Source organism: Pseudophryne corroboree, chromosome 1, assembly GCF_028390025.1.
Source record: "Pseudophryne corroboree isolate aPseCor3 chromosome 1, aPseCor3.hap2, whole genome shotgun sequence".
Lineage (NCBI taxonomy): Eukaryota > Metazoa > Chordata > Amphibia > Anura > Myobatrachidae > Pseudophryne > Pseudophryne corroboree.
Window position 1 is genome coordinate 1,250,228,083 of NC_086444.1, and position 22,906 is coordinate 1,250,250,988.

Genomic DNA, 22,906 nt, shown 5'->3' on the forward strand with positions numbered 1-22,906 from the left:
GCATACTACATGTACCGTGTTCCTCATACCCTGCATACATGTACCGTGTTCCTCATAACCAGCATACATGTACCATGTTCCTCATACCCTGCATACATGTACATGTACCATGTTCCTTATACCCTGCATACATGGATCATGTTCCTCATAACCAGCATACTTGTTGCTCATACCCTGCATACATGTACCGTGTTCCTTATACCCTGCATACATGTACCATGTTCCTCATACCCTGCATACATGTTCCATTTTCCTCATACCCTGCATACATGTACCATGTTCCTCATACCCTGCATACATGTACCGTGTTCCTCATACCCTGCATACATGTTTCATTTTCCTCATATCCTGCATACATGTACCGTGTTCATCATACCCTGCATACATGTACCATGTTCCTCATACCCTGCATACATGTATCGTGTTCATCATACCCTGCATACATGAACCGTGTTCCTCATACCCTGCATACATGTACCGTGTTCCTCATACCCTGCATACATGTACCATGTTCCTCATACCCTGCATACATGTACCGTGTTCCTCATACCCTGCATACATGTTCCATTTTCCTCATACCCTGCATACATGTACCGTGTTCATCATACCCTGCATACATGTACCATGTTCCTCATACCCTGCATACATGTATCGTGTTCATCATACCCTGCATACATGAACCGTGTTCCTCATACCCTGCATACATGTACCGTGTTCCTCATACCCTGCATACATGTACCGTGTTCCTCATACCCTGCATACATGTACAGTGTTCCTCATATCCTGCATACATGTACCGTGTTCCTCATATCCTGCATACATGTACCGTGTTCCTCATATCCTGCATACATGTACCGTGTTCCTCATACCCTGTATACATGTATCGTGTTCCCCATACCCTGCATACATGTACATGTACCATGTTCTTCACACATTACATACATGTACCACGTTCCCCATACATTACATACATGTATCATGTGCCTCATACCCTGCATACATGTACCATGTTCCTTATACCCTGCATACATGGATCATGTTCCTCATAACCAGCATACATGTTCCTCATATCCTGCATACATGTACAGTGCTCCTCATACCCTGCATACATGTTCCATTTTCCTCATACCCTGCATACATGTATCGTGTTCATCATACCCTGCATACATGTACCATGTTCCTCATACCCTGCATACATGTACCATGTTCCTCATACCCTGCATACATGTACCGTGTTCCTCATACCCTGCATACATGTTCCATTTTCCTCATACCCTGCATACATGTACCATGTTCCTCATACCCTGCCTACATGTATCATGTTCCTCATACCCTGCATACATGTACCGTGTTCCTCATACCCTGCATACATGTACCGTGTTCCTCATACCCTGCACACATGTTCCATTTTCCTCATACCCTGCATACATGTATCGTGTTCATCATACCCTGCATACATGTACGATGTTCCTCATACCCTGCATACATGTACCGTGTTCCTCATATCCTGCATACATGTACCGTGTTCCTCATACCCTGCATACATGTACCATGTTCCTCATACCCTGCCTACATGTACCATGTTCCTCATACCCTGCATACGTGTACCGTGTTCCTCATACCCTGCATACATGTTCCATTTTCCTCATACCCTGCATACATGTATCGTGTTCATCATACCCTGCATACATGTACCATGTTCCTCATACCCTGCATACATGTACCGTGTTCCTCATATCCTGCATACATGTACCGTGTTCCTCATACTCTGCATACATGTATCGTGTTCCACATACCCTGCATACTACATGTATCGTGTTCCACATACCCTGCATACTACATGTACCGTGTTCCTCATATCCTGCATACGTGTACCGTGTTCCTCATACCCTGCATACGTGTACCTCATATCCTGCATACGTGTACCGTGTTCCTCATATCCTGCATACGTGTACCGTGTTCCTCATACTCTGCATACATATATCGTGTTCCACATACCCTGCATACTACATGTACCGTGTTCCTCATACCCTGCATACATGTACCGTGTTCCTCATACCCTGCATACATGTACCGTGTTCCTCATACCCTGCATACATGTACCGTGTTCCTCATACCCTGCATACATGTGCCGTGTTCCTCATATCCTGCATACATGTACCGTGTTCCTCATATCCTGCATACATGTACCGTGTTCCTCATACCCTGCATACATGTACCGTGTTCCTCATACCCTGCATACGTGTACCGTGTTCCTCATAACCAGCATACATGTACCATGTTCCTCATACCCTGCATACATCTCGTCTCCATTGTACTACAATAGTTTTTGTATTGTGCGGTGAGCTTGTGCACGTTGTGTGTATGTGTATACGGGGTTAGTCATGTGGCGCTCTGTTGCATCATGGGAAGTTCCTGTATATACTCTCTGGGCCTCATTCAGTAATTGTCTCCACGCTGTCTGTGCTATCGCCGCATTGCCTCTCCTCCACATCGCTGGCGCACATACAGTGACGGGCAATGTCAGGATGGTGCGTAGGGGAAGTGGCGGCTTTATGCGGTGCACCAGGCTAGTGCTGGGTATTATATCCGCTTATCTCCGGAAGAGCCTGAATTCCTGGCATGGGAACCACACGGGCCTGAGAGACTTCCCCCAGAGAGTGTGGTCCATGGTGACCGCATCACGCAATCTCCCCAACATCCCAATGGTGCTATAATACACCGAGACCTGGTGACAGTGGCCGGGCACCGAGGTACGCGGTACCAGTGTGAGGTGACGTGCGCTGTGTGACATGGCGTTACAGGATGACCGGTACACGTAAGACGGCAGGCGTCAGACTCGTACACGTAAGACGGCAGGCGTCAGACTCGTACACGTAAGACGGTAGGCGTCAGACTTGTGCGCGTAAGACGGCAGGCATCAGACTCGTGCGCGTAAGACGGCAGGCATCAGACTCGTACACGTAAGACGGCAGGCATCAGACTCGTACACGTAAGACGGCAGGCATCAGACTCGTACACGTAAGACGGCAGGCATCAGACTCGTACATGTAAGACGGCAGGCATCAGACTCGTACATGTAAGACGGCAGGCATCAGACTCGTACACGTAAGACTGCAGGCATCAGACTCGTACACGTAAGACGGCAGGCGTCAGACTCGTACACATAAGACAGCAGGCGTCAGACTCATACACGTAAGACGGCAGGCGTCAGACTCGTACACGTAAGACGGCAGGCGTCAGACTCGTACACATAAGACAGCAGGTGTCAGACTCGTACACGTAAGACGGCAGGCATCAGACTCGTACACGTAAGACGGCAGGCGTCAGACTCGTACACATAAGACAGCAGGTGTCAGACTCGTACACGTAAGACGGCAGGCATCAGACTCGTACACGTAAGACGGCAGGCGTCAGACTCGTACACATAAGACAGCAGGTGTCAGACTCGTACACGTAAGACGGCAGGTGTCAGACTCGTACACGTAAGACGGCAGGCGTCAGACTCGTACACGTAAGACGGCAGGCATCAGGCTCGTACACGTAAGACGGCAGGCGTCAGACTCGTACACGTAAGACGGCAGGCGTCAGACTCGTACACGTAAGACGGCAGGCGTCAGACTCGTACACGTGAGACGGTAGGCGTCAGACTTGTGCGCGTAAGACGGCAGGCATCAGACTCGTACACGTAAGACGGCAGGCGTCAGACTCGTACACGTAAGACGGCAGGCGTCAGACTCGTACACGTAAGACGGCAGGCGTCAGACTCGTACACGTAAGACGGCAGGCGTCAGACTCGTACACGTAAGACGGCAGGCGTCAGACTCGTACACGTAAGACGGCAGGCGTCAGACTCGTACACGTAAGACGGCAGGCGTCAGACTCGTACACGTAAGACGGCAGGCGTCAGACTCGTACACGTAAGACGGCAGGCGTCAGACTCGTACACGTAAGACGGCAGGCGTCAGACTCGTACACGTAAGACGGCAGGCGTCAGACTCGTACACGTAAGACGGCAGGCGTCAGACTCGTACACATAAGACAGCAGGCGTCTCCACGTAGCATAAAACCTCAATATAATCAATGAGATAAAAACGAGCACATAGAATATTAGGAATCACATCACACCGGGTGTGGTCTATGGGTAATCACAGGGAAAGGGTAGATGGTAACCTGGGTATAAGGTGTCCTTCTCCTGGTCACCAAGCGTGGACAATACAAGCCACAACACTCTTTCCCAGCTACTCCCTTGTCCACCAACGCGTTTCAACTCCAAAGAGTCTTCCTCAGGGTGTAATAACAGTGGTCCAAGTCCTACATATTTATAGTATGCACAATAACCACACCCACTTCCTGTCACTAGGAGGGTGGAGATCACATAGCGTCTGTTCCAGCGCGCCAGAGGGACTGGGGGCATGGCGGCAGCTCACAGAGTGCTGTGCGTGCCCCCACTGTGACAAAATGAGGCGTGGCTCGCGATCACAGCATTCACGCAAAACCACGCCCCCTTGCCAACAGGCAACGCCCCTTTTCGGCAGTCCCGGCTTCAACCCTCCGGATGTTGGGAGGTATGTCCATGTACTTGTGCATTCGTAGATAGTCCTCTGTATACGATGCTCTAGCCTATCTACTTGTGCATTTGGAGATGTTCCTCTGTATGCTGCTACTGTATCACATGCTCACCCTCACGTTAAACCAGCCGGCCCATACTCCCCTGACCTCTCATTAACACGTGTTGTGAGGTCAGTGGCTGTGGAGGCACTGGCTAGTATCAGAGCTAGATTTCACACATATATGAGCCCAATGGTTCATGTAGGCCATAGGTCTTCAACCTGTGGCCCTCCAGCTGCTGCGGAACTACACATCCCAGCATGCCCTGCCTCAGTTTTACCATGCCTTAATAGCAAAACTGTGGCAGGGCATGGTGGGATGTGTAGTTCCGCAGCAGCTGGAGGGCCACAGGTTGAAGACCCATGATGTAGGCATTATACACAGGTGCAGCAGTATATACATGTGAGCATTATACACAGGTGCAGCGGTATATACATGTGGGTATTATACACAGGTGCAGCGGTATATACATGTGGGCATTATACACAGGTGCAGCAGTACATACATGTGAGCATTATACACAGGTGCAGCGGTATATACATGTGGGTATTATACACAGGTGCAGCAGTATATACATGTGGGTATTATACACAGGTGCAGCGGTATATACATGTGGGCATTATACACAAGTGCAGCAGTATATACATGTGGGTATTATACACAGGTGCAGCAGTATATACATGTGGGTATTATACACAGGTGCAGCGGTATATACATGTAGGCATTATACACAGGTGCAGCAGTATATACATGTGGGCATTATACACAGGTGCAGCAGTACATACATGTGAGCATTATACACAGGTGCAGCGGTATATACATGTGGGTATTATACACAGGTGCAGCAGTATATACATGTGGGTATTATACACAGGTGCAGCGGTATATACATGTGGGCATTATACACAAGTGCAGCAGTATATACATGTGGGCATTATACACAGTTGCAGCAGTATATACATGTGGGCATTATACACAGGTGCAGCAGTATATACATGTGGGCATTATACACAAGTGCAGCAGTATATACATGTGGGCATTATACACAAGTGCAGCAGTATATACATGTGGGCATTATACACAAGTGCAGCAGTATATACATGTGGGCATTATACACAGGTGCAGCAGTATATACATGTGGGCATTATACACAGGTGCAGCGGTATATACATGTGGGCGTTATACACAGGTGCAGCGGTATATACATGTGGGCGTTATACACAGGTGCAGCAGTATAGACATGTGGGCATTATACATAGGTGCAGCAGTATATACATGTGGGCATTATACACAGGTGCAGCGGTGTATACATGTGTACATTATACACAGGTGCAGCGGTATATACATGTGGGCATTATACACAGGTGCAGCGGTATATACATGTGGGCATTATACACAGGTGCAGCGGTATATACATGTGGGCATTATACACAGGTACAGCGGTATATACATGTGGGCGCTATACACAGGCGCATCGGTATATACATGTGGGCGTTATACACAGGGGCAGCGATATATATCCCAGGAGATCTGTAGTTTCTGCAAATCTCACACAACCCAGTCTGGCCCCAGCTATCATTCCATGGTCACAGGTATTTAGGGGGTTATTCAGAGTTGTTAGCTAGCCAGAAAAGTCAGTAATTGGGAACACCATGCTGCACTGCAGGTGCGGTATGCTATCACATTTCTTCTCCATTATGGTGTTTGGTCTGAACAAAAACTGAGCCTCTTTACCATGTCTTCATGTTCTTATGAATTGAGTTGCTGCCACATCATTGGCTGATTAGATATTTGCATTAACCTGCAGGTGCACAGGTGTGCCTAATAATGTGTGTCATGTTTGTGTGTGCGCTTATGGCAAGTACATGTTTTTATGTATGTAGGCACTGTCACATGTCAGTGTGTGGGTAGTACATGTATGTATGTATGTATGTATGTAGGGACTGTCACATGTCAGTGTGTGGGTAGTACATGTATGTATGTATGTATGTATGTAGGAACTGTCACATGTATGTAGATGTATTTATGTATGTAGTTACTGTCACATGTCAGTGTGTGGGAAGTACATGTATTTATGTATGTAGGGACTGTCACATGTCTGTATTTATGTATGTAGGGACTGTCACATGTCTGTATTTATGTATGTAGGGACTGTCACATGTCTGTACATGTATTTATGTATGTAGTTTCTGTCACATGTCAGTGTGTGGGTAGTACATGTATTTATGTATGTAGGGACTGTCACATGTCTGTATTTATGTATGTAGAGACTGTCACACGTCAGTGTGTGGGAAGTGTATGTATGTATGGATGGATGGACTGTTGCATGTCAGTGTGTGGGAAGTACATGTATTTATGTATGTAGGGACTGTCACATGTCTGTGTGTGGGAAGTACATGTATTTATGTATGTAGGAACTGTCACATGTATGTACATGTATTTATGTATGTAGTTACTGTCACATGTCAGTGTGTGGGAAGTACATGTATTTATGTATGTAGGGACTGTCACATGTCTGTATTTATGTATGTAGGGACTGTCACATGTCTGTACATTCATTTATGTATGTAGGGACTGTCACATGTCTGTACATGTATTTCTCTGACGTCCTAGTGGATGCTGGGAACTCCGTAAGGACCATGGGGAATAGCGGCTCCGCAGGAGACTGGGCACAAAAAGTAAAAGCTTTAGACTAGCTGGTGTGCACTGGCTCCTCCCCCCATGACCCTCCTCCAAGCCTCAGTTAGATTTTTGTGCCCGAACGAGAAGGGTGCACACTAGGTGGCTCTCCTGAGCTGCTTAGAAGTAAAAGTTTAAATAGGTTTTTTATTTTCAGTGAGTCCTGCTGGCAACAGGCTCACTGCATCGTGGGACTAAGGGGAGAAGAAGCGAACTCACCTGACTGCAGAGTGGATTGGGCTTCTTGGCTACTGGACATTAGCTCCAGAGGGACGATCACAGGTTCAGCCTGGATGGGTCCCGGAGCCGCGCCGCCGGCCCCCTTACAGAGCCAGAAGAGCGAAGAGGTCCGGAGAAAGCGGCGGCAGAAGACGTTCCTGTCTTCAAATAAGGTAGCGCACAGCACTGCAGCTGTGCGCCATTGCTCTCAGCACACTTCACACTCCGGTCACTGAGGGTGCAGGGCGCTGGGGGGGAGCGCCCTGAGACGCAATAAAAACGATATAAAAACCTTATATGGCTAAAAAAAAAAAAATGCATCACATATAGCTCCTGGGCTATATGGATGCATTTATCCCCTGCCAGTTTCCTGAAAAAAGCGGGAGAAAAGGCCGCCGTGAAGGGGGCGGAGCCTTTCTCCTCAGCACACAAGCGCCATTTTCTTTCACAGCTCCGCTGGAAGGACGGCTCCCTGACTCTCCCCTGCAGTCCTGCACTACAGAAACAGGGTAAAACAGAGAGGGGGGCACTATTGGCAGCTAATATATAAATACAGCAGCTATAACAGGGAGTAACACTTATATAAGGTTATCCCTGTATATATATAGCGCTCTGGTGTGTGCTGGCAAACTCTCCCTCTGTCTCCCCAAAGGGCTAGTGGGGTCCTGTTCTCTATCAGAGCATTCCCTGTGTGTGTGCTGGGTGTCGGTACGATTGTGTCGACATGTATGAGGAGGAAAATGATGTGGAAGCAGAGCAATTGCCTGTGTTAGTGATGTCACCCCCTAGGGAGTCGACACCTGACTGGATGGTAGTAATTAAAGAATTACGTGACAATGTCAGCACTTTGCAAAAAACTGTTGACGACATGAGACAGCCGACAAATCAATTAGTGCCTGTTCAGGCGTCTCAGACACCGTCAGGGGCGCTAAAACGCCCGTTACCTCAGATGGTCGACACAGACCCTGACACGGATACTGAATCCAGTGTCGACGGTGACGAGACAAAAACGTAATGTCCAGTAGGGCCACACGTTACATGATCACGGCAATGAAGGAGGCATTGAACATTTCTGACACTACAAGTACCACAAAAAAGGGTATTATGTGGGGTGTGAAAAAACTACCAGTGGTTTTTCCTGAGTCAGATGAATTAAATGAGGTGTGTGATAAAGCGTGGGTTTCCCCCGATAAAAAACTGCTGATTTCTAATAAATTATTGGCACTATACCCTTTCCCGCCAGAGGTTAGGGCACGTTGGGAAACACCCCCTAGGGTAGATAAGGCGCTCACACGCTTATCAAAACAAGTGGCGTTACCGTCTCCTGATACGGCCGCTCTCAAGGAACCAGCTGATAGAAGGCTGGAAAATATCTTCAAAGGTATATACACACATACCGGTGTTATACTGCGACCAGCGATCGCCTCAGCCTGGATGTGCAGCGCTGGAGTGGCTTGGTCGGATTCCCTGACTGAAAATATTGATACCCTGGATAGGGACAGTATATTATTAACTATAGAGCATTTAAAGGATGCATTACTATATATGCGAGATGCACAGAGGGATATTTGCACCCTGGCATCTAGAGTAAGTGCGATGTCCATTTCTGCCAGAAGAACGTTATGGACGCGACAGTGGTCAGGTGATGCGGATTCCAAACGACATATGGAAGTATTGCCGTATAAAGGGGAGGAGTTATTTGGGGTCGGTCTATTGGACCTGGTGGCCACAGCAACGGCTGGAAAATCCACCTTTTTATCCCAGGTCACCTCTCAGCAGAAAAAGACACCGTCTTTTCAAACCCAGTCCTTTCGTCCCTATAAGGGCAAGAGGGAAAAAGGCCGCTCGTTCCTGCCCCGGGGCAGAGGAAGGGGAAAAAGACTGCACCATGCAGCCTCTTCCCAGGAGCAGAAGCCCTCCCCCGCTTCTGCCAAGTCCTCAGCATGACGCTGGGGCTCTGCAAGCAGACTCGGGCACGGTGGGGGGCCGTCTCAAGAATTTCAGCGCGCAGTGGGCTCACTCGCAAGTGGACCCCTGGATCCTGCAGGTAGTATCACAGGGGTACAAATTGGAATTCGAGACGTCTCCCCCTCGCCGGTTCCTGAAGTCTGCTCTACCAACGTCTCCCTCCGACAGGGAGGCAGTATTGGAAGCTATTCACAAGCTGTATTCCCAGCAGGTGATAATCAAGGTACCCCTCCTACAACAGGGAAAGGGGTATTATTCCACACTATATGTGGTACCGAAGCCGGACGGCTCGGTGAGACCAATTTTAAATCTAAAATCTTTGAACACTTACATAAAAAGGTTCAAATTCAAGATGGAGTCACTCAGAGCAGTGATAGCGAACCTGGAAGAAGGGGACTATATGGTATCTCTAGACATCAAGGATGCTTATCTCCATGTCCCAATCTACCCTTCTCACCAAGGGTACCTCAGGTTTGTGATACAAAACTGTCATTATCAGTTTCGACGCTGCCGTTTGGATTGTCCACGGCACCACGGGTCTTTACCAAGGTAATGGCCGAAATGATGATTCTTCTTCGAAGAAAAGGCGTATTAATTATCCCTTACTTGGACGATCTCCTGATAAGGGCAAGGTCCAGGGAACAGTTAGAGGTCGGAGTAGCACTATCTCAGGTAGTACTACGACAGCACGGGTGGATTCTAAATATCCCAAAATCACAGCTGATTCCAACAACACGTCTACTGTTCCTAGGGATGATTCTGGACACAGTCCAGAAAAAGGTGTTTCTCCCGGAGGAGAAGGCCAGGGAGTTATCCGAGCTAGTCAGGAACCTCCTAAAACCAGGACAAGTGTCAGTGCATCAGTGCACGAGAGTCCTGGGAAAAATGGTGGCTTCTTACGAAGCGATTCCATTCGGAAGATTCCATGCAAGAACTTTTCAGTGGGATCTGCTGGACAAATGGTCCGGATCGCATCTTCAGATGCATTAGCGGATAACCCTATCTCCAAGGACAAGGGTATCTCTCCTGTGGTGGTTACAGAAGGCTCATCTTCTAGAGGGCCGCAGATTCTGCATTCAGGATTGGATGCTGGTAACCACGGATGCCAGCCTGAGAGGCTGGGGAGCAGTCACACAGGGAAGAAATTTCCAGGGCTTGTGGTCAAGCATGGAAACATCTCTTCACATAAATATCCTAGAGCTAAGGGCCATTTACAATGCCCTAAGTCAAGCAAGGCCTCTGCTTCAGGGTCAACCGGTATTGATCCAGTCGGACAACATCACGGCTGTCGCCCACGTAAACAGACAGGGCGGCACAAGAAGCAGGAGGGCAATGGCAGAAGCTGCAAGGATTCTCCGCTGGGCGGAAAATCATGTGATAGCACTGTCAGCAGTGTTCATTCCGGGAGTGGACAACTGGGAAGCAGACTTCCTCAGCAGACACGACCTCCACCCGGGGGAGTGGAGACTTCATCCAGAAGTCTTCCAAGTGATTGTAAACCGTTGGGAAAAACCAAAGGTGGACATGATGGCGTCCCGTCTCAACGAGAAACTGGACAGATATTGCGCCAGGTCAAGGGACCCTCAGGCAATAGCGGTGGACGCTCTGGTAACTCCGTGGGTGTTCCAGTCGGTATATGTGTTCCCTCCTCTTCCTCTCATACCAAAAGTACTGAGAATCATAAGAAGGAGAGGAGTAAGAACGATACTCGTGGCTCCAGATTGGCCAAGAAGAACTTGGTACCCGGAGCTGCAAGAGATGCTCACGGAGGACCCGTGGCCTCTACCTCTAAGGAAGGACCTGCTCCAGCAGGGACCTTGTCTGTTCCAAGACTTACCGCGGCTGCGTTTGACGGCATGGCGGTTGAACGCCGGATCCTGAAGGAAAAAGGCATTCCAGATGAAGTCATCCCTACCCTGATCAAGGCCAGGAAGGATGTAACTGCAAAACATTATCATCGCATTTGGCGAAAATATGGTGCGTGGTGTGAGGCCAAGAAGGCCCCTACGGAGGAATTTCAACTGGGTCGTTTCCTACATTTCCTGCAAGCAGGATTGTCTATGGGCCTAAAATTAGGATCCATTAAGGTTCAAATTTCGGCCCTGTCGATCTTCTTCCAGAAAGAACTGGCTTCAGTGCCTGAAGTTCAGACGTTTGTCAAAGGGGTACTGCATATACAGCCTCCTTTTGTGCCTCCAGTGGCACCTTGGGATCTCAATGTAGTTTTAGGGTTCCTAAAATCACATTGGTTTGAACCACTTGCCACAGTGGATTTGAAATATCTCACATGGAAAGTGGTAATGCTGTTGGCCCTGGCTTCAGCCAGGCGCGTATCAGAATTGGCGGCTTTATCCTATAAAAGCCCTTACCTGATATTTCATTCGGATAGGGCGGAATTGAGGACTCGTCCTCAATTTCTCCCTAAGGTGGTTTCAGCGTTTCACATGAATCAACCTATTGTGGTACCTGTGGCTACTAGGGACTTGGAGGACTCCAAGTTGCTGGACGTAGTCAGGGCCCTGAAAATATATGTTTCCAGGACGGCTGGAGTCAGAAAATCTGACTCGCTGTTTATACTGTATGCACCCAACAAGCTGGGTGCTCCTGCTTCTAAGCAGACGATTGCTCGTTGGATTTGTAGTACAATTCAACTTGCACATTCTGTGGCAGGCCTGCCACAGCCAAAATCTGTAAAAGCCCATTCCACAAGGAAGGTGGGCTCATCTTGGGCGGCTGCCCGAGGGGTCTCGGCTTTACAACTTTGCCGAGCAGCTACTTGGTCAGGGGCAAACACGTTTGCTAAATTCTACAAATTTGATACCCTGGCTGAGGAGGACCTGGAGTTCTCTCATTCGGTGCTGCAGAGTCATCCGCACTCTCCCGCCCGTTTGGGAGCTTTGGTATAATCCCCATGGTCCTTACGGAGTCCCCAGCATCCACTAGGACGTCAGAGAAAATAAGAATTTACTTACCGATAATTCTATTTCTCATAGTCCGTAGTGGATGCTGGGCGCCCATCCCAAGTGCGGATTGTCTGCAATACTTGTATATAGTTATTGTTACAAACAAATCGGGTTGTTTATTGTTGGAAGCCATCTTTTCAGAGGCTCCTACGGTTATCATACTGTTAACTGGGTTCAGATCACGAGTTGTACGGTGTGATTGGTGTGGCTGGTATGAGTCTTACCCGGGATTCAAGATCCTTCCTTATTATGTACGCTCGTCCGGGCACAGTATCTTAACTGAGGCTTGGAGGAGGGTCATAGGGGGAGGAGCCAGTGCACACCAGCTAGTCTAAAGCTTTTACTTTTTGTGCCCAGTCTCCTGCGGAGCCGCTATTCCCCATGGTCCTTACGGAGTTCCCAGCATCCACTACGGACTATGAGAAATAGAATTATCGGTAAGTAAATTCTTATTTTATGTATGTAGTTTCTGTCACATGTCAGTGTGTGGGAAGTACATGTATTTATGTATGTAGGGACTGTCACATGTCTGTATTTATGTATGTAAGGACTGTCACATGTCAGTGTGTGGGAAGTACATGTATTTATGTATGTAAGGACTGTCACATGTTAGTGTGTGGAAAGTACATGTATTTATGTATGTATGCATGTACTGTCACATGTCAGTGTGTGGGAAGTACATGTATTTATGTATGTACTGTCACATGTCAGTGTGTGGGAAGTACATGTATTTATGTATGTACGTACGTACGGTCACATGTCAGTGTGTGGGAAGTACATGTATGTACGTACGTACGTACGTACGTACGTACGTACGTACGTACTGTCACATGTCAGTGTGTGGGAAGTACAAGTATGTATGTATGTATGTATGTATATATATATGGACTGTCACATGTCAGTGTGTGGGAAGTACATGTATTTATGTATGTATTGACTGTCACATGTCTGTGTGTGGGAAGTACATGTATGTATGTATGTATGTATGTATGTAGGGACTGTCACATGTCTGTGTGTGGGAAGTACATGTATGGACTATCACATGTCTGTGTGTGGGAAGTACATGTATGGACTGTCACAAGTCTGTGTGTGGGAAGTACGTATATTTATGTATGTAGGGGCCGTCACATGTCTGTATTTATGTATGTAGGGACTGTCACATGTCTGTACATGCATTTATGTATGTAGGGACTGTCACATGTCTGTAAATGTATTTTATGTATGTAGGGACTGTCACATGTCTGTGTGTGGGAAGTACATGCATTTATGTATGTAGGGACTGTCACATGTCTGTACATGTATTTATGTATGTAGGGACTGTCACATGTCTGTGTGTGGGAAGTACATGTATTTATGTATGTAGGGACTGTCACATGTCTGTATTTATGTATGTAGGGACTGTCACATGTCTGTACATGCATTTATGCATGTAGGGACTGTCACACGTCAGTGTGTGGGAAGTGTATGTATGTATGGATGGACTGTTGCATGTCAGTGTGTTGGAAGTACATGCATTTATGTATGTAGGGACTGTCAGATGTCTGTACATGCATTTATGCATGTAGGGACTGTCACACGTCAGTGTGTGGGAAGTACATGTATTTATGTATGTAGGGACTGTCACATGTCTGTATTTATGTATGTAGGGACTGTCACATGTCATTTATGCATGTAGGGACTGTCACACGTCAGTGTGTGGGAAGTGTATGTATGTATGTATGGATGGACTGTTGCATGTCAGTGTGTTGGAAGTACATGTATTTATGTATGTAGGGACTGTCACATGTCTGTGTGTGGGAAGTACATGTATTTATGTATGTAGGAACTGTCACATGTATGTACATGTATTTATGTATGTAGTTACTGTCACATGTCAGTGTGTGGGAAGTACATGTATTTATGTATGTAGGGACTGTCACATGTCTGTATTTATGTATGTAGGGACTGTCACATGTCTGTACATTCATTTATGTATGTAGGGACTGTCACATGTCTGTACATGTATTTATGTATGTAGTTTCTGTCACATGTCAGTGTGTGGGAAGTACATGTATTTATGTATGTAGGGACTGTCACATGTCTGTATTTATGTATGTAGGGACTGTCACATGTCTGTACATGCATTTATGCATGTAGGGACTGTCACACGTCAGTGTGTGGGAAGTGTATGTATGTATGTATGTATGGATGGACTGTTGCATGTCAGTGTGTGGGAAGTACATGTATTTATGTATGTAGGGACTGTCACATGTCTGTGTGTGGGAAGTACATGTATTTATGTATGTAGGAACTGTCACATGTATGTACATGTATTTATGTATGTAGTTACTGTCACATGTCAGTGTGTGGGAAGTACATGTATTTATGTATGTAGGGACTGTCACATGTCTGTATTTATGTATGTAGGGACTGTCACATGTCTGTACATTCATTTATGTATGTAGGGACTGTCACATGTCTGTACATGTATTTATGTATGTAGTTTCTGTCACATGTCAGTGTGTGGGAAGTACATGTATTTATGTATGTAGGGACTGTCACATGTCTGTATTTATGTATGTAAGGACTGTCACATGTCAGTGTGTGGGAAGTACATGTATTTATGTATGTAAGGACTGTCACATGTTAGTGTGTGGAAAGTACATGTATGTATGTATGTACTGTCACATGTCAGTGTGTGGAAAGTACATGTATTTATGTATGTATGTACTGTCACATGTCAGTGTGTGGGAAGTACATGTATTTATGTATGTACGTACGTACGTACGGTCACATGTCAGTGTGTGGGAAGTACATGTATGTATGTATGTACGTACGTACGTACGTACGTACTGTCACATGTCAGTGTGTGGGAAGTACATGTATGTATGTATGTATGTATATATATATGGACTGTCACATGTCAGTGTGTGGGAAGTACATGTATTTATGTATGTATTGACTGTCACATGTCTGTGTGTGGGAAGTACATGTATGTATGTATGTATGTAGGGACTGTCACATGTCTGTGTGTGGGAAGTACATGTATGGACTATCACATGTCTGTGTGTGGGAAGTACATGTATGGACTATCACATGTCTGTGTGTGGGAAGTACATGTATGGACTGTCACAAGTCTGTGTGTGGGAAGTACGTATATTTATGTATGTAGGGGCTGTCACATGTCTGTATTTATGTATGTAGGGACTGTCACATGTCTGTACATGCATTTATGTATGTAGGGACTGTCACATGTCTGTAAATGTATTTTATGTATGTAGGGACTGTCACATGTCTGTGTGTGGGAAGTACATGTATTTATGTATGTAGGGACTGTCACATGTCTGTGTGTGGGAAGTACACGTATGTTTGTATGGACTGTCACATGTCTGTGTGGGAAGTACATGTATGTATGTAGGGACTGTCACATGTCTGTGTGTGGGAAGTACATGTATGAACGTATGGACTGTTGCATGTCAGTGTGTTGGAAGTACATGTATGTATGTATGTATGTAGGGACTGTCACATGTCTGTGTGTGGGAAGTACATGTATTTATGTATGTAGGGACTGCCACATGTCTGTGTGTGGGAAGTACATGTATGTATGTAGGGACTGTCACATGTCTGTGTGTGGGAAGTACATGCATGTATGTATGTATGTATGGATTGTCGCATGTCAGTGTGTTGGAAGTACATGTATTTATGTATGTAGGGACTGTCACATGTCTGTGTGTGGGAAGTACATGTATGTATGTAGGGACTGTCACATGTCTGTGTGTGGGAAGTACATGTATGTATGTACTGTATGTAGGGACTGTCACATGTCTGTGTGTGGGAAGTACACATGTATGTAGGGACTGTCACATGTCTGTACATGTATTTATGTATGTAGGGACTGTCACATGTCTCTGTGTGGAAAGTACATGCATTTATGTATGTGGGGACTGTCACATGTCTGTACATATATTTATGTATGTAGGGACTGTTGCATGTCTGTGTGTGGGAAGTACACATATGTTTGTATGGACTGTCACATGTCTGTGTGGGAAGTACATGTTTGTATGTATGTATGGACTGTCGCATGTCAGTGTGTTGGAAATACATGTATATGCATGTAGGGACTGTCGCATGTCTGTGTGTGGGAAGTACATGTATGTATGTATGTATGTATGTATGTATGGACTGCCACATGTCTGTGTGTGGGAAGTACATGTATTTATATAGGGACTGTCGCATGTCTGTGTGTGGGAAGTACATTGTATGTATGTACTGTATGTAGGGACTGTCACATGTCTGTGTGGGAAGTACATGTATGTATGTATGTATGTATGGACTGCCACATGTCTGTGTGTGGGAAGTACATGTATTTATGTAGGGACTGTCGCATGTCTGTGTGTGGGAAGTACATGTATGTATGTATGTATGTACTGTATGTAGGGACTGTTACATGTCTGTGTGTTGGAAGTACATAGTGTATTTAATACTATTTATGTATGTAGGGACTGTCACATGTCTGTGTGTGGGAAGTACACGTATGTATGTAGGGACTGTCACATGTCTGTGTGTGGGAAGTACACGTATGTATGTATGTAGGGACTGTCACATGTCTGTGTGTGTGGGAACATGAGATTGCTTCGTTACATGTATGTGGGCTGGCCTTGCTACAGGCGTGTTTCATGTGTATGTTACATGCAATGTGTGTCTCAGCTGCTGATTGTCTGCTGTGTGGCCACGGCTTGTTGTTAACCTCACGCTTGCTGCATCCCGCCGACCCTCTCAGATTCGTATTGCCGGGGGGCGCACACAGTTTGAAGGGCGCGTGGAAGTGAAGCTTGGAACATCTTGGGGCTACCTGTGCAGTGATGGCTGGACTACTAAGGAGGCCATGGTGGCATGTCGGCAGCTCGGCTTGGGGTACTCTCTGCATGCGGTGACGGTATGTACATTAGGGTGTAACTAAGGAGGACGCAGAGAGGGTAAATGGGGGTGATATCTATATATGTCCAGCCGCCCACATAGGAGTGTGAGTATTTGTGTGATGTTCCAACGCCGGACACTTCCTGTGCTGTTACGTGTCACTGTCTACGCAGGAAACCTGGTATTGGGACGCCAGTAATGTCACCGAAATGATTCTGAGTGGAGTGCGCTGTTCCGGCCCTGAGATGTCACTGCAGCAGTGCTACCATCACCGGACCGTCAGCTGCAAGAATGCCGGAACACGGCATGCGGCCGGTGTTATCTGCTCCGAGAGTGAGTATACGGCACCAGTAGTTTCTATTATTACTCATACTGTAGGTACAGTTTTTATTTTCTATTTGCTGGAGTCATTACATTGTGAGGAGGAGGAGGAGGATGTGGTTCCATGCTTCTAATGCTTCTATGCTGGAATAGAATGGGTGATGTGGAGGAGGAGGAGGATGTGGTTCCATGCTTCTATGCTGGAATAGAATGGGTGACGTGGAAGAGGAGGAGGAAGAGGAGGAGGATGTGGTTCCATGCTTCTATGCTGGAATAGAATGGGTGATGTGGAGGAGGAGGAGGATGTTGTTCCATGTTTCTATGCTGGAATAGAATGTGTTATGTGGAGGAGGATGAGGATGATGATGAGGAGGAGGAGGTGGTGGAGGAGGATGTGGTTCCATGCTTCTATGCTGGAATAGAATGGGTGATGTGGAGGAGGAGGAGGATGTGGTTCCATGCTTCTATGCTGGAATAGAATGGGTGATGTGGAGGAGGAGGAGGATGTGGTTCCATGCTTCTATGCTGGAATAGAATGGGTGATGTGGAGGAGGATGAGGAAGAGGAGGATGTGGTTCCATGCTTCTATGCTGGAATAGAAGGGGTGATGTGGAGGAGGAGGAGGAGGATGTGGTTCCATGCTTCTATGCTGGAATAGAAGGGGTGATGTGGTGGAGGAGGAGGAGGAGGATGTGGTTCCATGCTTCTATGCTGGAATAGAAGGGGTGATGTGGAGGAGGAGGAGGAGGATGTGGTTCCATGCTTCTATGCTGGAATAGAAGGGGTGATGTGGTGGAGGAGGAGGAGGAGGATGTGGTTCCATGCTTCTATGCTGGAATAGAATGGGTGATGTGGAGGAGGAGAGGATGTGGTTCCGTGCTTCTATGCTGGAATAGAATGGGTGATGTGGTGGAGGATGAGGAAGAGGAGGATGTGGTTCCATGCTTCTATGCTGGAATAGAATGGGTGATGTGGAGGAGGAGAGGATGTGGTTCCGTGCTTCTATGCTGGAATAGAATGGGTGATGTGGTGGAGGATGAGGAAGAGGAGGATGTGGTTCCATGCTTCTATGCTGGAATAGAAGGGGTGATATGGAGGAGGATGAGGAAGAGGAGGATGTGGTTCCATGCTTCTATGCTGGAATAGAAGGGGTGATATGGAGGAGGATGAGGAAGAGGAGGATGTGGTTCCATGCTTCTATGCTGGAATAGAAGGGGTGATGTGGAGGAGGAGGTGGAGGTGGAGGAGGAGGATGAGGAAGAGGAGGATGTGGTTCCATGCTTCTATGCTGGAATAGAATGGGTGATGTGGAGGAGGATGAGGAAGAGGAGGATGTGGTCCCATGCTTCTATGCTGGAATAGAAGGGGTGATGTTGAGGAGGAGGAGGATGTGGTTCCATGCTTCTATGCTGGAATGGAAGGGGTGATGTGGAGGATGAGGAAGAGGAGGATGTGGTTCTGTGCTTCTATGCTGGAATAGAAGGGGTGATGAGGAGGAGGATGTGGTTCCGTGCTTCTATGCTGGAATAGAATGGGTGATGTGGAGGAGCGGATGTGGTTCTATGCTGGAATAGAAGGGGTGATGTGGAGGATGAGGAAGAGGAGGATGTGGTTCTGTGCTTCTATGCTGGAATAGAATGGGTGATGTGGAGGAGGATGAGGATGCGGAGGATGAGGAAGAGGAGGAGGATGTGGTTCCGTGTTTCTATGCTGGAATAGAAGGGGTGATGTGGAGGAGGAGGAGAGGATGTGGTTCCATGCTTCTATGTTGGAATAGAATGGGTGATGTGGAGGAGGAGGATGAGGAGGAGGAGAGGATGTGGTTCCGTGCTTCTATGTTGGAATAGAATGGGTGATGTGGAGGAGGAGGATGAGGAGGAGGAGGAGGAGAGGATGTGGTTCCATGCTTCTATGTTGGAATAGAATGGGTGATGTGGAGGAGGAGGATGAGGAGGAGGAGGAGGAGGAGAGGATGTGGTTCCATGCTTCTATGTTGGAATAGAATGGATGATGTGGAGGAGGAGGAGGAGGAGGAGGAGAGGATGTGGTTCCGTGCTTCTATGCTGGAATAGAATGGGTGATGTGGAGGAGGATGAAGAAGAGGAGGAGGAGGATGTGGTTCCGTGCTTCCAATCTTGGATAGAATGTGTGATGTGGAGGAGGAGGAGAGGATGTGGTTCCGGGCTTCTATGCTGGAATAGAATGGGTAATGAGGAGGAGGATGTAGTTCCGTGCTTCTATGCTGGAATAGAATGCGTGATGTGGAGGAGGATGAGGAAGAGGAGGAGGAGGATATGGTTCCGTGCTTCTATGCTGGCATAGAAGGGGTGATGTGGAGGAGGAGGAGGAGGAGGAGAAGGAGAGGATGTGGTTCCGTGCTTCTATGCTGGAATAGAATGGGTGATGTGGAGGAGGAGAGGATGTGGTTCCGTGCTTCTATGCTGGAATAGAAGGGGTGATGTGGAGGAGGGTGAGGAGGAGGTAGAGGAGGAGGAGAGGATGTGGTTCCGTGCTTCTATGCTGGAATAGAAGGGGTGATGTGGTGGAGGAGGAGGAGGATGTGGATCCATGCTTCTATGCTGGAATAGAAGGGGTGATGTGGAGGAGGAGGAGAGGATGTGGTTCCGTGCTCCTATGCTGGAATAGAAGGGGTTATATGGAGGAGGAGGAGGGTGAGGAGGTGGAGGAGGAGGAGAGGATGTGGTTCCGTGCTTCTATGCTGGAGTAGAAGGGGTGATGTGGAGGAGGAGGAGGATGTGGTTCCATGCTTCTATGCTGGAATAGAATGGGTGACGTAGAAGAGGATGATGATGATGAGGAGGAGGAGGTGGTGGAGGAGGATGTGGTTCCATGCGTCTATGCTGGAATAGAATGGGTGATGTGGAGGAGGAGGAGGAGGATGTGGTTCCATGCTTCTATGCTGGAATAGAATGGGTGATGTGGAGGAGGAGGAGGAGGAGGAGGAGGAGGAGGAGGATGTTGTTCCATGTTTCTGTGCTGGAATTGAATGTGTTATGTGGAGGAGGATGAGGATGATGATGAGGAGGAGGAGGTGGTGGAGGAGGATGTGGTTCCATGCGTCTATGCTGGAATAGAATGGGTGATGTGGAGGAGGAGGAGGAGGAGGATGTGGTTCCATGCTTCTATGCTGGAATAGAATGGGTGATGTGGAGGAGAATGTGGTTCCGTGCTTCTATGCTGGAATAGAATGGGTGATGTGGAGGAGGAGGAGGATGTGGTTCCATGCTTCTATGCTGGAATAGAATGGGTGATGTGGAGGAGGAGGAGGATGTGGTTCCATGCTTCTATGCTGGAATAGAATGGATGATGTGGAGGAGGAGGATGTGGTTCCATGCTTCTATGCTGGAATAGAATGGGTGATGTGGAGGAGGAGGAGGAGGATGTGGTTCCATGCTTCTATGCTGGAATAGAATGGGTGATGTGGAGGAGGAGGAGGAGGAGGAGGAGGATGTGGTTCCATGCTTCTATGCTGGAATAGAATGGGTGATGTGGAGGAGGAGGAGGATGTGGTTTGATGCTTTTATGCTGGAATAGAATGGATGATGTGGAGGAGGAGGATGTGGTACCATGCTTCTAATGCTTCTATGCTGGAATAGAATGGGTGATGTGGAGGAGGAGGATGTGGTTCCATGCTTCTATGCTGGAATAGAATGGGTGATGTGGAGGAGGAGGAGGAGGAGGAGGATGTGGTTCCATGCTTCTATGCTGGAATAGAATGGGTGATGAGGAGGAGGAGGAGGAGGAGGAGGAGGAGGAGGAGGATGTGGTTCCATGCTTCTATGCTGGAATAGATTGGGTGATGTGGAGGAGGAGGAGGAGGAGGAGGATGTGGTTTCATGCTTCTATGCTGGAATAGAATGGATGATGTGGAGGAGGAGGAGGAGGATGTGGTTCCATGCTTCTAATGCTTCTATGCTGGAATAGAATGGGTGATGTGGAGGAGGAGGAGGAGGAGGATGTGGTTCCATGCTTCTATGCTGGAATAGAATGGGTGATGTGGAGGAGGAGGAGGATGTGGTTCCATGCTTCTATGCTGTAATAGAATGGATGATGTGGAGGAGGAGGAGGATGTGGTTTCATGCTTTTATGCTGGAATAGAATGGATGATGTGGAGGAGGAGGATGTGGTTCCATGCTTCTATGCTGGAATAGAATGGGTGATGTGGAGGAGGAGGAGGAGGATGTGGTTCCATGCTTCTATGCTGGAATAGAATGGGTGATGTGGAGGAGGAGGAGGAGGAGGAGGAGGATGTGGTTCCATGCTTCTATGCTGGAATAGAATGGGTGATGTGGAGGAGGAGGAGGATGTGGTTTGATGCTTCTATGCTGGAATAGAATGGGTGATGTGGAGGAGGAGGATGTGGTTCCATGCTTCTATGCTGGAATAGAATGGGTGATGTGGAGGAGGAGGAGGAGGAGGAGGAGGAGGAGGAGGATGTGGTTCCATGCTTCTATGCTGGAATAGAATGGGTGATGAGGAGGAGGAGGAGGAGGATGTGGTTCCATGCTTCTATGCTGGAATAGATTGGGTGATGTGGAGGAGGAGGAGGAGGAGGAGGAGGATGTGGTTTCATGCTTCTATGCTGGAATAGAATGGATGATGTGGAGGAGGAGGAGGAGGATGTGGTTCCATGCTTCTAATGCTTCTATGCTGGAATAGAATGGGTGATGTGGAGGAGGAGGAGGAGGATGTGGTTCCATGCTTCTATGCTGGAATAGAATGGGTTATGTGGAGGAGGAGGAGGAGGAGGAGGATGTGGTTCCATGCTTCTAATGCTTCTATGCTGGAATAGAATGGGTGATGTGGAGGAGGAGGAGGAGGAGGATGTGGTTCCATGCTTCTATGCTGGAACAGAATGGGTTATGTGGAGGAGGAGGAGGAGGATGTGGTTCCATGCTTCTATGCTGGAATAGAATGGGTGATGAGGAGGAGGAGGAGGAGGAGGCGGAGGATGTGGTTCCATGCTTCTATGCTGGAATAGATTGGGTGATGTGGAGGAGGAGGAGGAGGAGGATGTGGTTCCATGCTTCTATGCTGGAATAGATTGGGTGATGTGGAGGAGGAGGAGGAGGAGGAGGAGGATGTGGTTCCATGCTTCTATGCTGGAATAGAATGGGTGATGTGGAGGAGGAGGATGTGGTTTCATGCTTCTATGCTGGAATAGAATGGATGATGTGGAGGAGGAGGAGGAGGATGTGGTTCCATGCTTCTAATGCTTCTAAGCTGGA

General features: G+C 47.6%; 1 protein-coding gene across 8 annotated transcripts in view; it reads left to right on the forward strand.

The window, feature by feature from the left end:
* The window catches only part of LOXL3 (lysyl oxidase like 3), a 208,568-nt gene that overhangs the window by 156,485 nt on the left and 29,177 nt on the right, over positions 1–22,906 (forward strand). For 7 of the 8 annotated variants that reach the window (XM_063925933.1, XM_063925924.1, XM_063925895.1 and 4 more), the window contains one exon: positions 17,510–17,669. In XM_063925933.1, coding sequence (XP_063782003.1) covers positions 17,510–17,669 — 160 coding nt within the window. Of the gene's footprint in view, positions 1–17,199; positions 17,356–17,509; positions 17,670–22,906 lie in introns of all 8 variants that reach the window. The other variant, XM_063925875.1, reaches the window with a different exon arrangement.